This window comes from Oncorhynchus mykiss, chromosome 14 (genome assembly GCF_013265735.2).
Source record: "Oncorhynchus mykiss isolate Arlee chromosome 14, USDA_OmykA_1.1, whole genome shotgun sequence".
NCBI classification, from domain to species: domain Eukaryota; kingdom Metazoa; phylum Chordata; class Actinopteri; order Salmoniformes; family Salmonidae; genus Oncorhynchus; species Oncorhynchus mykiss.
Genome location: NC_048578.1, coordinates 20,491,197 through 20,507,360, shown reverse-complemented (window position 1 = coordinate 20,507,360; position 16,164 = coordinate 20,491,197). Strand labels below are relative to the sequence as shown.

At 43.6% G+C, this 16,164-nt stretch overlaps 1 protein-coding gene across 1 annotated transcript in view; it reads left to right on the top strand.

Annotated features, from left to right (window-relative positions):
- tnmd (tenomodulin) overlaps positions 1-16,164 on the top strand; it is an 88,683-nt gene that overhangs the window by 57,529 nt on the left and 14,990 nt on the right. Inside the window, exon 4 of the mRNA XM_021561493.2 lies at positions 9,361-9,468. Coding sequence (XP_021417168.2) covers positions 9,361-9,468 — 108 coding nt within the window. The remainder of the gene's footprint in view (positions 1-9,360; positions 9,469-16,164) is intronic.

Sequence of the window (16,164 nt, the reverse complement as noted above, 5' to 3'; positions counted from 1 at the left end):
CCTTATGCCCTTGGGGGAATCCCCGCGGCGGCATTTGTCGTCGGCCCAAATGATTAGTAATATTTAACATTTATGAACATACAGTCTTATATCGGTTAAAAGCTTAAATCCTTGTTAATCTAACTGCTTCGTCCGATTTACAATATACTTTACAGTGAAAGCTTACCATGCGATTGTTTGAGGACGGCGCCCCACATCAACATATTTTTCAACCAGCACAGGCTTCATAAAATCGAGGTTAAATAATTATTCATCACTTACTTTTTGAAAATCTTGCTCTGTTTGCAATCCCAAGGGTCCCAGCTACAACATGAATGGTCGTTTTGTTAGTTAAAATCCTTCTTTATACCCCAAAAAGTCTGTTTAGTTGGCACCATCGATTTCAGTAATCCACTCGTTCAACATGTAGACAAAGGAATCCAAAAAGATACCACTAAACTTTGTTAAAACAAGTCAAACTACATTTCCATATAATCCTCAGGTTCCCTAAAATGTAAATAAACTATAATATTTCATATGGAAAGAAGTATGTTCAATAGAAAAGTCAAATTTGCCTGTGCGCGTTTACTTCCTCGCGCGCCCACAGACTGATTCCCAACTGTGACTCCCGGTGCCAAAACTCAAAATTCTTCCTCATTTCAGAAGAAACAAGCCTGAAACTTTGAAAAAAGACTGTTGACATCTACTGGAAGCCATAGGAATTGCAATCTGGGAGCTGGAATTACATAAGACCCATAGCTTTCCATTGAAAGAGTATGGGATCTAAAAAATTAAATAAAAAATTATTCTGGTTGGTTTTTCTTCAGATTTTCGTGCTACCATATCAATTGTGTTATAGTCTCATACCTTATTTGTACCATTTATACAAACTGCAAAGTGTTTTCTATCCAATGATATCAATTATATGCATATCCTGGCTTCTGGGCCTGAGTAACAGGCAGTTTACTTTGGGCACGTCAGTCAGGTGAAAATTCTGAATAAAGGACCCGAGCCTGAAGAAGTTGTGTCACGTCAATATGGAGTCAACATACAAGTGTAAGTAAAAACGAATGTAAATAAGTTTCAATTCTGCTACTAATGCACAAACATGTCTCCTAACAGTAATTATGTTTTTGTTTGGTTAGCTTTTGGAAATAATAAAACATTTTCCTTCTTCAGAAGTAGCTAGGCAAGGGCGGTCCATTTAAAATGAAATCCTTCCTCCCTCGCCCCTTGCCCTGCAAGTGTAAACTCGTCAGATGTCATGAAACATAATCAGAAGTGTCCACTTAATTTGAGGACTGAGGGGAGAGGGTGTGTCTGTTAAGTGTTTGGAATGCAGCCTAGGTTTTAGGATGATGTTAAAAAACTGACAATAAACGTTGAGCCAGTTGTAAAATCAACTCAGAATAGTTTATCTCAGCTGGTAATCACGACAGTTTGAGGTACTGCAAAAGAAAAATAGTGATGACACTCATTGACTTGTTGCAAATTACGGGGAATAACCAATCACAATGAGGCATCGCCAGCTGTGCAATTTATAGCACGCTTCAGACAACTACGGTGAATGTGACTGTGCATCAAATGTTGTACCCCCGGCACGATCACTTTGCCTACGCTTAATTCTTGCCTAATATGTTGCCATGAATAACCTTTTTTTCCGATATTCCGATATTTTGAATAATGTGATCGTAATTTTGCACAGAATCATGCAGTATAATGATTTACATTATCATTATATCCACACCCTCATCACTCCCGTTAAACAACTCTAAATCGCTTGGCACAGTAGCTATTCGCCTATAATGTTTGAAAAGTCTGTAATTTGCCCACATATGCGCATTACCAATTTAGGCATATTTTGAACAATGTGATATTCTGCTTGATATACCATTATTATTAGCCTAGTGGTTATAAGTATAGGCATATATCATGTGAGCACTGAGCCATCTCGATGCACTTGTTGATGTCCTCCTCCCACAAGAACATCCAACTCCTCCACTGTGTAATGTCAGAGTAGACCACCGTTGTCCCAGTGAACATTCGTATGACTACCTCCAAATCAGCTCGTATCTGACACACCAGGGCTGTCCCATTTGTTCGTCCCAAGTCGTTTCCACCGAGATGAATGACTATACTATATTCACGGTCAAACCTCGCCTTGGCGAGAGATAATATTTCAGAACCATTCCATTGAGAACAGCTCATCCATATTTCACACTCCTGTAGTCATCTAGCCAGCTGCATTGTTTAATCGCATGGTAAATATTTGCTTCAGTCTTTGTTTCCTTGCTCTCACCAATTTGCTTTGAGCAATGATCAGTAGGATTATGAGCTGGGGTCTTATCAATAAATAAAACCAATAAAACCCACAACATTGTGAGGGTTCACAAGGAGAGCACGTGTTAAACTGTATTATAATGTTGATAATAATGTTGCATAATCATGTAATAAACCACGGTGGTTTCAAGCACAGGGCGCAGCATGTGTTTATTGTAAAGGACCACAGGAGGAGGCAGGTAGCTGGGTCCAGGGGCAGGCAGAAGGTCATACACAGGAGGAGGCAGGTAGCTGGGTCCAGGGGCAGGCAGAAGGTCATACACGGAGGGTCCAAAAAGGCAACAGTACAGCCTGGGGAAAGTCTAGTAAAGTCGTCCGGGAGATCAGGCAATAGGTTGATAAGAGGAAATCTTATAGGCTAAGGTACAGACAGGGAATAGGCAAAAGGCGTTCTTAGTGAGGCAGGCAAAAACGATCAAACACGGGAGGATTAAATTACGGGAAAACAGAGCTCCGAATAGAAGTGTATCATAAAACAAACAATACCCCACAATGATGGGGTGCAAAGAACTGAACTAAATAGTGTGTGATAATGACATACAGGTGTGTGAACAGGTGATCAGAATTCTGGTGATTGGGATCTGGAGAGTGAGTTGCATTCAGGGGATCTATGTGTTTGAGAGTGTGAGTTGGAAGCAGACGTTACAGTAACCCCCCTCCCACGGGCGGCTTTTGAGGGCCTAAGTAGCTGAGCAGGGGGCCTCCCCCGGGACATGGAGCTGGGCAGTCAGGACGGTTAAGGTGGGTCGAGGATGTCCTGGGCGGGTCATTCTTTGGGTCCGTACCATTCCTAATCCACCAGGTAGTGAATGCGACCACCCAGGCGCTTGGAGTCAAGGAGGGGGTGCACCAAGGTGCGCCACTGGAGGATGGAGAGGGCTGTACCTCACAGGCTTGAGAAGGGACACATGGAAGGATGAGAAGATACGGGAATGGCAGGGAGACGATAGGTGACAGAATTGATGCGGTGTGTTATTTTGAAGGGACCAATGAACCGGGGACTGAACTTTTGCAGGGGTCACAAAGCCAAATATCCCGGGTAGAGAGCCACACACGTTGCCCAAGGGTGGAAGAGTGGAGTAGGTCGGCAACACCGGTCAGCGAACCGTTTCTGAGAGAGGGAAACTTAAGTGGGTGCCCATGTGGGGTCTCCCAAACCTGCTCATTCTGCCGAAACCACTCATCGACGGCAAGGCACAGTTCCGGGCACTGTCTCCCAAGGGAACACGGGGGGTTGGTATCAGAAGACACACTGGAAAGGAGTGAGATGGAGTGAGGAATGCACCAGGGGGTTCTGCGCGTATTCGGCCCAGGCTAGATAGCGACTTCACTCGGATGGTATCTGGAGGATAGGCTGATGGAGACCCCCAGTCGGTGGAGACGAACTGTGGTCCCCAACCCGAAATGATGTCTTCCGGGATCCCATACAGACAAAACACCTATTGGAACATGCACTCTGCCATTTTCATGGCGTTAGGTAGATGCGGAAGGGTCTGCATCTTGGAGAACCAGTCCACTACCACTAAAATAATAGTGAAGTCCGAAGAGTCTAGCAGATCCGTGAGGAAATCCATGGCGATGTGGGACCGTGGTCTGTGTGGTGTAGGAAAGGCTCAAGCTTACCGGTAGGTAGTTGGCAAGGGCTCTTTGCCCATGCACAGACAGGACAGGAAAGAACGTAATCTTGCTTCATCTGCTGTTACTTATGACCATCAGAACTTGTGTGTCAGTAGCTTGTGGTCTGGGTGATCCCGGGATGGCCAGAACTCAGAGAGGTATGGCACCACTGCATTAGTTGGGGTCTGATGGACGCCGGAACGTAGGTCTTGCTTGCAGGGGTGTCGGGAGGTGCTGGGTCATGTTGTAGGGCCTCTTGGACGGCTGATTGGATATCCCACTGTATGGGTCCTGCGACACAAGAAAGTGGCAGGATGGGCTCAGGAGCTGGGTTAGAGGAAGGGGAGTCAAATAGATGGGATAAGGAATCAGCCACATTTTTCTTGCCAGGCAGATAGGTGACAGTGAAGTTGAAACGGGTGATTTAGAGTGCCCAGCGAGCATGTCTGGGGGGTTGAGACTCTTAGCACGTCTTAAGTACTCCAAATTGCGGTGGTCGGTAAGGACAAGGAATGGGTGATGAGTTCCCTCTTAATTAACCAGTGGCGCCACTCTTCGATAGTCAGCTTAATGGCGAGGAGCTCTCGGTTCTTGACATCATAGTTCCTCTCAGCGGGTGACAATTTCTTGGAAAATAATCCACATGGGTGTAATTTGGGAGGTGGCCCTACCCGCTGAGAGAGAACCGCTCCTACGCCGACCTCGGCTGCATCAACCTCCAGAAAAAAGAGAAGGGTAGGATTTGGCTGCCTAAGGATGGGTGCAGAGGTGAAGAGGAGTTTAAAGGTCTCAAATGCAGTAAGGGCAGTGTCGGTCCATTGGATGGTACTGTTTTTTTGACTGGTGAGAGCTGAGAGAGGAGTGGTTGTGCTGCTGCAGTTTCGGATGAACCTTGCGGTAGTAGTTGGAAATCCTAGGAAACGTTGTAGATCCTTTACAGTGGTAGGTTTGGGCCAGTTAAGCATGGTCGTGACTTTGCCTTATCCATATTAACCCCTCCTGGTGTCAACACAAAACCTAGGAAGGTTACTGTGGTAAAGTGAAAGGCGCTCTTCTCAGCCTTGACATACAGATGGTGGTCCCGTAGTCATTGGAGGACCTGTTACACATGCTGTACATGTTCTGCAATGGGAGTGAGGGTAGATCAAGAAATCATCAATGTACACGATGAGGAACTGATTTGATCATGTGCTGGAAAACTTCATTCATGAAGGACTGGAAGACTGCGAGAGCATTGGTGAGACCGTAGGTAATAACCAGGTATTCGTAATGACGCCTAGCAGTGATGAACGCCGTCTTCCACTCATCCCCACTTCGTATACTGACCAGGTTGTAAGCACTACGTAGGTCGAGTTTGGAGTAGATGGTAGCCTGTCCAACTTGTTCTAGTACGGTCGGAATCAGAGGAAGAGGGAATCAATTATTGATGGTGAGGTCATTGAGAGGTCAGTAATCTATGCAGGGATGGAAACTGGATGCAGCCGGAGACTTGGATGGACAGATGAATCCATAGCCTCATTCTCTGGAATGGACAAGGGGTAGATCTGACCCTTAGGGGGCGATGACCCAGGAAGGAGGTCAATCGCGCAGTCCTCCGGGCAATGAGGGGGCAGAATGGATGCCTTTTTCTCGCTGAAGACACTCTGGAACTGGGCATATACAGGTGGGATGTGTATTGGAACGGCAACCTCCGATCCTTCTATAGAGGTGGCTCAACAGGGTAGATTGAAGCAGTTCTTAAAACAGGTGGGAGACCGTGACAGCAGTTCCCCTTGCCGCCAGGAGATGGCAGGGTTGTAAAGGCTTTAGCCAGGGGTGACCGAGGATTAGGGGTTCTTTAGGCAAAGACAACACCATTAACTGGATGACCTCAGAGTGAAGGAGGCCAATCTGAAGGGTGATACTTTTGGTCATGCGAGTCACATGACCAGTTCCGAGAGTTTGTCCATCCAGTGCATTAATCCTAAAGGGAGGCTTAACAGGGATTAGTTTGACTCTTAACTGTTGTACCAATTGTTCGTAAATGAAATTACCTGCGGTTGAGGGGTTGTGGTCACCCCTTCGTGGGGGGCAAAACGGACAGCTATTGAGTAGGTGGTTACTCTCCACAATAGAGGCACAGGTTTTCACGTAACCTCCGATGTCTCTCGGCAAGCGTGAGAGGAGCACGGCCGAGTTGCATGGGCCTGGAAGACTCGCAGGCCATGGTTGACTGTATAGGTCTGCGGTCCACCAGTAGGTTGCCAATGGATATGGACATCCAGATGTATTGGTTGAGGTTCGTTAAATATCCTCTGCAGGCCAGTTCGGTCTGTAACTCCCAATTAAGACCCCTCCGGTAGACTGTAAGGAGAGCTGGTTCACTCCATCCACTGCCAGCAGCCATGGTGCAGAACTCCAGGGCATACTCAGTGGTGGAGTGACGGCCCTGTCATAGCTCACATAACAGGTCCCCGGTGTGACGACCTGAAACTGAATGGTCAAACACCTGATTCAGAGGACAGATCAGCACTTTGAGCGGGCCATAGGGTTGTGACCCACTCCAGAGCTTTGCCTGTGATTAGGGAGATGATGAAGTCCACCCTCTCTTTGTCAGAGGTGTAGTCAGCGGGGGGATGGTCTATGTACAGGTTACATTACATAAGAAATCCTTGACATTTGCCTGGGGAGCCTTCATATTATTAGGCATGGATATGGGGCAAGATGAACGAGAGGAGGCTGTGGCAACTGATATCGGTGAAGCAGGAATGGACTGGCGAAGGAGGTTCGCAGAGTTCATCAATGTGTTTCTCCTGTCGGGCTAGACGTAGCTGCAGCTCCACTGAATCTGTCGTTTTTGGTGAGGTATTCTATAATGAACGTGATGGGAGACAGAGAGCTGGTTCCAAGCGCAGGGAGTAGCAGGTGTTTATTGTAAATGACCACAGGAGGAGGTTCTGAACTTATGTCAATATTACACGTACACTAACAGTTACAGACATCAGGAATGCAGACAGGCTCTATCTATCTGAGCTACTGTGTCCCACACACCACCACCTGTTGTTATGTTGAGCACCTACTGACCAAAAAAAGGATGCTATTATGATATTTGTTCCCCAATGACATGTATTGCTAAAATAAAGGTTTAAGGAAATACAGGTACATTACTACAAGACAAACCAGCTCAACCAAGCCTGATAATATTGTAAGTATAAAAGCAAAGCTTACTTTCATTTAATCCAAAAAATAATGAAAGGTAGCATAATGTTAATGTCTTACTGTGGTGTGTGAAGAATCCAGTAGTTTACCTTGTATACAGTACAAATCATATTATTGTGGAAGCACCTTCTCTAAGAGTATGAATTAGACTGTTTGAGAAGGTTTGAATCATAAACCTTCCAACACAAAGTTTGAAGTACAATACTAACATAGCTACTGAAGTAAGTGTTAGAGGGGAATGTGTGGAATAGGCACTGTGGTGCTCATGTGAATTTCTTGCCTTCAGACCATGCCTATTCTCACTTAAAACATATTTTTTTGTTTTTCATATTTAATGCCATGAGTTTAGGTTCAGCTTTCAGAAGAGCTGAGGGGAGAGTTTGAGTTTAATCATTTTTATAATTATTTAAATAAAAGTAGAATGAGCATCCTGAGCTTCCATGTTTGTTTCCTCAACACGTCACCAGACACTCAACAGACGCAGGAAGACACGGGAATTTAAAATATTACATGGTATTACATTTTATAACACTTTTCACAACACGTTAAGTGTGTTTCCTCAGGCCACTACTCTACTACCACATATCAACAATACAAAATCCATGTATGATTGATGATTGATTGATTGGTACAGCATCCCCTAACCTTTCTATGCAATGGCGATGCAACAGGCCCTCCAATCAAATCATTGTTCAGTTGGAAAGCTCAAAGCTGTTGGTGTATGTGTAGCATGTTTAATTGGGGAGAATAGCGAGCCGGTATTTTGACGTGGTTTTATAAGCCCGCATCTTTTTCCCATTTCTTATCCCCGTAATGATGTGTCTTTTCTTCATTTTCTGGTTGACCAATCCCGGTAATCATTGCATCTCATCACGAGAATGTCCTTTCCCTCTCTCTGTAGCGGCACTCGCCATTACAGTAAATTAAACAGGCTCATCACAATAAAGTCAGGCATAAACATTATGCTTTTGTGTCGCCGGCTATTATTGCCTTGTTTTTCCCCCTCGCAGATGAAACTATACACAAGGGGATTATGACAGGGGGATTATGACAGGATTATGACAGGGGGATTATGGCGAGGAGATTATAACAGGTGTTGCTTCATATCGTGTAGTCATGTGTGGCGTCTAGAGACAAGTGGAGAAAAGTGTCTGTATTACTGAGTTAACACTGATTTAAAGAAGATGTCAGAAATGCATCAGAGCCCTGTGCCATTTAGATGCAATTCAATTCTGATTGAATCAAGTCCATTTTCATGCTACCACTTATCGTGATACAATGTGAAGGCAGGCGTTGCCGGTAAAGATCCAGCAGTCTATTGTCATATGCTGATGACTCTATGTTATTCTATGGTAGCCCTAGAGACAGCAGACAATCTGATATATGGTAGCCCTAGAGACGGCAGACAATCTGATATATGGTAGCCCTAGAGACGCCAGACAATCTGATATATGGTAGCCCTAGAGACGGCAGACAATCTGATATGCTTTCCTGGGGTTTCAGATTTATACCGGCAGAACTACTTTGTCGAACAGAGAATGGCACACAGAAAGACAATTAACAGATATGTCTGCTTTGTTGAAATAGGCTTTCTCTGGTCGTCAAATTGAAAAGACCCTGAATTCCACACAGTAGAGGATCGTCAATGGTGCTGAAGGGAGTGGCTCTTCACTTGGCTGAACAGATTAAGAGAGTGACAGGGACCTATGACTGACTAATTCAGCTGGGGCAGCCTCCGTAGAGACACCTGATGCATTCCAAATCACACCCTATTCCCTATATAGTGCATTACTATAGGCCCTGGTCAAAGGTAGTGCACTGTACATAATAAGGAATAGGGTGGGATTTGGGGTGCAACTGCTGCTTTGCCCTCTGACATGTCGCTTGACTCTCCTGCTGGAGACATCCCTCTATGAAGTATTGTTTAGTTAGGAAGAACCCCTCGTTCTTTACTCACAGTCTCTTCTAAAAGGTTTGTTTTGTAGGTGCCGAGCTGCCTTTGAACTGTGATTTACTACAAAATTAAAGAAGATAAAGAGGATGGAAAGCCCCTTTGCACACTCATTAGATTCTAACTTCTCTTAGTTGTTAAGAGCTTAGATTTTTCTTCAAGAGACCATAGAAACAAACGGGTTGAAAAAATGATATCGCCCTGGCGCTTAGCTGTTCCACATCACAGATGAAATAATGCTAATTATTATTCCTTCTCTCTTTTTTCCCTCAAAGGGAATCACGGGGATCTGGTTCGCCAAACACCAGCGGTGTTACATCAAGACCCAGACCACAGAGCTTCCCAAAGTGACAGAGGTGGTGACAGTGGACACAGAGCTACTGGTATAGAATGACTATCTGCATCTCTCTGACTCACTCAGTGTGTGTGTGTGTGTGTGTGTGTGTGTGTGTGTGTGTGTGTGTGTGTGTGTGTGTGTGTGTGTGTGTGTGTGTGTGTGTGTGTGTGTGTGTGTGTGTGTGTGTGTGTGTGTGTGTGTGTGTGTGTGTGTGTGTGTGTGCGTGCGCGCGTGCGTGCGTGCGTGCGTGCGTGTTACCACAGGAAACGATCATGCATTTTGCAAGGGTAGTAGGAATAAACAGAGAAGAGTAGTCAGAGAGCAGAGCACAAACACTCACCCTGACCATCCAATCTTCTCTGCCCTCCACCACTGAAAAAGAAACTCCAGTCTCCAGTGCTCATGAAACAGTCTGAAAGCTGCCCACATATCAAATGGTGTTTGCTGCCAATCTTGAACTAATATAAATATTTAATTGTACTCTTGAAAGGCTTGACCCAAATAGCCTAAAGGGGGAAGTGTGAGAGAGAAAGAGGGGTCTGAGGAAGAGATATAGCATTCATCTCACGTCTCCCGGCCCAATAGCCTTATGTGAAGTTTGGCGAGAATGATGGGCGAAATTCTATCAATCAAAATATCTCATTTCTTGGTGCCACAGTACAATTCACAGTGCAAAAAAGTGTTTGTGTTTTTTTAAAGAATCCCTTACTCAATATATTCAGCCTCTACCATTCTCCACTCTCAATATTTTCAGCCTCTACCGTTCTCCACTCTTAATATTTTTAGCCTCTAGCATTCTTCACTCTAAATATATTGAAGTCTTTACCATTATAGATTCTCCATAGTTTCAGCCTCTACCATTCTCCACGCTCAATAGTTTCAGCCTCTATACCATTCTCCACTCTTAATATTTTTTGCCTTTACCATCCTATACTCTCAATATTTTCAACCACTAGCCTTCTCCACTCTCAATACTTTCAACCACTAGCCTTCTCCACTCTCAATACTTTCAACCACTAGCCTTCTCCACTCTCAATACTTTCCGCCTCTACCATCCTCCACTTTCATTTCCATTTTACACATGGCTCCAACGGATCTGGGAAACATCATAACGCTCTTCCCTGGTGCATCATTTAAAAAATACACTATATTATGTTGGTACATTGTCATGCCAAGTAAGTCACAGATATCCCTTTCTGACTTTAAGATCACAAGCTGTTTAGACAAAGAACCAGACTGCATCCCCTTCTCCCTCATCTTTATAATGTCTGGCCCATGTTTCCAGATACTAATTGCCCAGCCTGCACCATATTTTCCTGCCATTTTGCAGCGGGTGGAAAAAGTAGCCAATTGTCATACTTGAGTAAAAGTAAAGATACCTTAATAGAAAATTACTCAAGTAAAAGTGAAAGCCATCCAGTAAATACTACTTGAGTAAAAGTCTAAAAGCATTTGGTTTTAAATAAATATAAAGTAAAACTATAAATCATTTAAAATTCCCTATATTAAGCAAACTCGACGGCACAATTGTCTTGTTTTTATTTTATTTGCAGATAGCCAGGGGCACACTCCAACACTCAGACATAATTGACAAAAGAAGAATGTGTGTTTAGTGAGTCTGCCATATCTGAGTCAGTAAGGATGAACAGGGATGTTCTCTTGATACAGTAAGTGTGTGTATTGGACCATTTTCCTGTATTGGACCATTTTCAAAAAGTAACGAATACTTTTGGGTGTCAGGGAAAATGTATGGAGTAAAAAGTATATTATTTTCTTTAGGAATGTATAGAAGTAAAAGTTGTAAAAATTACAGATATTAAAGTCAAGTACAGATACCCCCAAATACGACTTAAGTAGTACTTTCAAGTATTTTTACTTACGTACTTTACACCACTGCCATTTTGGTCTTCTTTTGTCCACTGTCAAACCTAATTAGACTTCTCTGTTAAACCTTAATTCACAGCTGTGGAATCAATCAGATACAGTGCCTTGCGAAAGTATTCGGCCCCCTTGAACTTTGCGACCTTTTGCCACATTTCAGGCTTCAAACATAAAGATATAAAACTGTATTTTTTTGTGAAGAATCAACAACAAGTGGGACACAATCATGAAGTGGAACGACATTTATTGGATATTTCAAACTTTTTTAACAAATCAAAAACTGAAAAATTGGGCGTGCAAAATTATTCAGCCCCCTTAAGTTAATACTTTGTAGCGCCACCTTTTGCTGCAATTACAGCTGTAAGTCGCTTGGGGTATGTCTCTATCAGTTTTGCACATCGAGAGACTGACATTTTTTCCCATTCCTCCTTGCAAAACAGCCGGAGCTCAGTGAGGTTGGATGGAGAGCATTTGTGAACAGCAGTTTTCAGTTCTTTCCACAGATTCTCGATTGGATTCAGGTCTGGACTTTGACTTGGCCATTCTAACACCTGGATATGTTTATTTTTTAACCATTCCATTGTAGATTTTGCTTTATGTTTTGGATCATTGTCTTGTTGGAAGACAAATCTCCGTCCCAGTCTCAGGTCTTTTGCAGACTCCATCAGGTTTTCTTACAGAATGGTCCTCTATTTGGCTCCATCCATCTTCCCATCAATTTTAACCATCTTCCCTGTCCCTGCTGAAGAAAAGCAGGCCCAAACCATGATGCTGCCACCACCATGTTTGACAGTGGGGATGGTGTGTTCAGGGTGATGAGCTGTGTTGCTTTTACGCCAAACATAACGTCTTGCATTGTTGCCAAAAAGTTCAATTTTGGTTTCCTGACCAGAGCACCTTCTTCCACATGTTTGGTGTGTCTCCCAGGTGGCTTGTGGCAAACTTTAAACGACACTTTTTATGGATATCTTTAAGTAATGGCTTTCTTCTTGCCACTCTTCCATAAAGGCCAGATTTGTGCAATATACGACTGATTGTTGTCCTATGGACAGAGTCTCCCACCTCAGCTGTAGATCTCTGCAGTTCATCCAGAGTGATCATGGGCCTCTTGGCTGCATCTCTGATCAGTCTTCTCCTTGTATGAGCTGAAAGTTTAGAGGGACGGCCAGGTCTTGGTAGATTTGCAGTGGTCTGATACTCCTTCCATTTCAATATTATCGCTTGCACAGTGCTCCTTGGGATGTTTAAAGCTTGGGAAATCTTTTTGTATCCAAATCCGCCTTTAAACTTCTTCACAACAGTATCTCGGACCTGCCTGGTGTGTTCCTTGTTCTTCATGATGCTCTCTGCGCTTTTAACGGACCTCTGAGACTATCACAGTGCAGGTGCATTTATACGGAGACTTGATTACACACAGGTGGATTGTATTTATCATCATTAGTCATTTAGGTCAACATTGGATCATTCAGAGATCCTCACTGAACTTCTGGAGAGAGTTTGCTGCACTGAAAGTAAAGGGGCTGAATAATTTTGCACGCCCAATTTTTCAGTTTTTGATTTGTTAAAAAAGTTTGAAATATCCAATAAATGTCGTTCCACTTCATGATTGTGTCCCACTTGTTGTTGATTCTTCACAAAAAAATACAGTTTTATATCTTTATGTTTGAAGCCTGAAATGTGGCAAAAGGTCACAAAGTTCAAGGGGGCCGAATACTTTCGCAAGGCACTGTAGGTGCCTTGTCTTTGGTGAGGAAAAGGCAGGGAAGAAAATTGGAGGAGGTGCTCCAGAGGACAGGGAAAGACACAAGGCTGCATTGATGCACAAGCACACATGTGCATGTACAAAAGGTTAGCTCATAATCATACTGGATTAGTGAAAACCAAGTCCCATAATATGCACACTGGTCCATAGCCTTTTAACTGAGGAATGTCAAGTTATGACACCCTAAAGTACAATGTGCTGTGTAGTGCATTTGTTAATAAAAAACATGTATTAATGTATTTGTTAACTATCAATGCATTGTAATTATTAAGTTATTATACATGTTGTCAATGTATCTATTGATCCTTTACTCATGTTTGTTTATTTTGTTTTGTTTTTTATAATCTGTTTCTTATTTTCCATAAGATAATGTACTCATGTTAACTACTACATTAGCTCATTGTAAAGTATTACCGGTATTGTATAACACACAGTGGTACTAAACTACATTATTGGGATAGCATATCAAGGACTTGAAGACCTTTCTGACCTTTGACCTCTTGTAGACTTCCTCTACATTAGAAAGTAGAACGTGATCTACTGTCCATCAGAATCCACCCACCCGTGGCCTGGGAGACCTCTGTCTCACAGACAAGTCTCCCTTAAGGTTCTGACTGTGGTACTACCTTGTGAACCACAGAGGGGCTGAAGAGAAAACAGTAATGGTTTTGCTGCTGCTCCAAGCCTGCGGGCTATGTGAACGTGGGCTCAGCGCGGGGTGTCTGGAGCCTCAGATTCTCAGAGGCCAGGTGAAAACAATGCAGCTGGTGGAGAAACTGCGAGCAGCTGATAAGGAAATAAAGCACTCGGGGAGTAGAACCAGGTGACAAACAGGAATTGTTTGCCACCAGTATTTTCCGCCATTTTCAATGTGTTCCTCATATGAAATGATGGGAGGCTGTAATCCCTGAGCCTCCCTCCAGTTTCCTCCAATGTTGAAGCGATGGAATTGCTGTTGTCCTCCTTCTTCAGACAGTAGAACAGTGTCATTTGATCCCTTCTTGCTCTTCGGGGGAACCACTTAATATGTACGGCCACAACCAGCCTAGCTGGCAAGCCAGAACCTCCCACTCAGATAAAAACCACAAACAAATGCCATACCATGCATGCAAAACAACACATTCTTGGAATGATATGTACTGTAGGTAAATGTCATATTACTAAAACAAAAAGCTGTATGTCATTTTGAACATACAAATAATGACCATTATGAAAAGTGTGCAATGTCTGTTCAGTATGGGAGACAGCCAGATGGGAAGTAATGTCATATACAGTCTTATGATATCATGAGAACATGTTCATTGATCTATGACAAACACAAGTGACCTAAGTATGTGTCACAAAACAAATGTTGCACCTTTAGGACATTATAGCAAGACAGGGCAAGTATATGGTCTTTACAGTATGACACTGATTGTGTGTGGAATGTACTTACATAGGCTCAAAGTTACAATATACAAATACATTACATTAGTCTGACACCCAATACAAAATGTCTTTACTTTGTCCAATATTATATAGATACAAAACAGCTTAAATTGGGACATAACTGCATGCTAAAAAAATGTAGCTCTAAAATCATAATCACGTTGACTTTGTAGTGGTCAAATAGCCTTTTTCAATCCCTATTCCACACTAGCCATGATCAATTTAGCCTTCCGGATTGTGGTTATCTTCCTTATTGGTCTTGTTTCTCAACTGGTCAGTCTGTGTCCTGACCTCCACTTACTCATTTCAGGGAGGTTTGCTTAGTTGCTCGGCTTCAGTGGTTCTGAGGTCCAATTAGGCAGGTCTGTTTGTGTTTCCTGGCCTTCATTTTAATGTCTGTAGTTCAGGGGGAGTGAGCGCCCTAGTCCTCCTTTGAGTCATCATTAGCTTAGCCCGATATGGACCAGGCTAAACATTTGCTGAAAAGAGTGAGAGCAAACTGTGTCAAAGGCTTGGTGGCTTGGCAGCTTAGCTAAGCACTGACACAGGCAGCTAGCGCTTGAGTAGCCACGCTGCTACGCATTCTTTCATCTGGCCAGAACGAGGTGCGAGTTTGTCTCCACAGGGTTACTGGCATCATGTCACTTCACAACAAACAGTTAGAGCGAGACAGCAGCATGGGCAGTAAATTCAAATAAAGCAAGAATCGGCAAGGTGTGAGGAAGAAAGGGAGGGAGAGTCGAGAGTGCACAACCTAATATAAATGATACCAGTGGTTCCAACCATAGCCCGGGGATCCTTCATCAAGCTCAACTAATGTGCAATTAAGCTTCAAACCGGGAGAGAATCACCTTGTAAAAACATTTGTCAAGTAAACTGTTTTGCTGTTCTCTCCAGCCGCTAATTAACGAGGCACTGGGAAGAGGGGTTTGTTTGCCGACGTATTTACATATACATAAAGAAACAAATATCAGGCATCGCCAAAAGCCCCTTTCATACATCTCTATTAGATAGCAGTGACATGCATTCCCTATCATTAAGCAATAATAGTTTACTTTACAGCTCATGAACTACAGTATGAACAAATGAAGCACGTCGCTGAACTGAATGCAGTAGGAGGGGATGGGGGAGAACGCTATGCTTATTATTGTGGCTGCTGTATTTTAATGATATTGCGGCCTTTCACCGCACAATAAAGTATAAAGCACTGGAAAGTCATTTCAAAGTCAAATTTATGCCGTCGTTGGATAATCGTCGGGCAGAAAGGGCTGCCTGGAGGCCTGATAGGAAGAAACAGAGAATGAGCAGGAGGCTAGGAGGCAGGAAGTGGCGGTGCTCCCAGTGGACAATAAAGGGTGATGAATAAAAGGACATGGCCAGGGCTTGTGTGCTGTGGCTCTGGGGAGAGAAGGCTGAGAATGCAGAGGGTACAGAACTGTGTGTGTGTGTGTGTGTGTGTGTGTGTGTGTGTGTGTGTGTGTGTGTGTGTGTGTGTGTGTGTGTGTGTGTGTGTGTGTGTGTGTGTGTGTGTGTGTGTGTGTGTGTGTGTGTGTGTGTGTGTGTGAGTGTGTGTGTGTGTGTGTGTGTGTGTGTGTGTGTGTGTGTGTGTGTGTGTGTGTGTGTGTGTGTTCTTGGGCTCTGACAGGTGTGTGTGGAGGAAGGTGTGTGTGC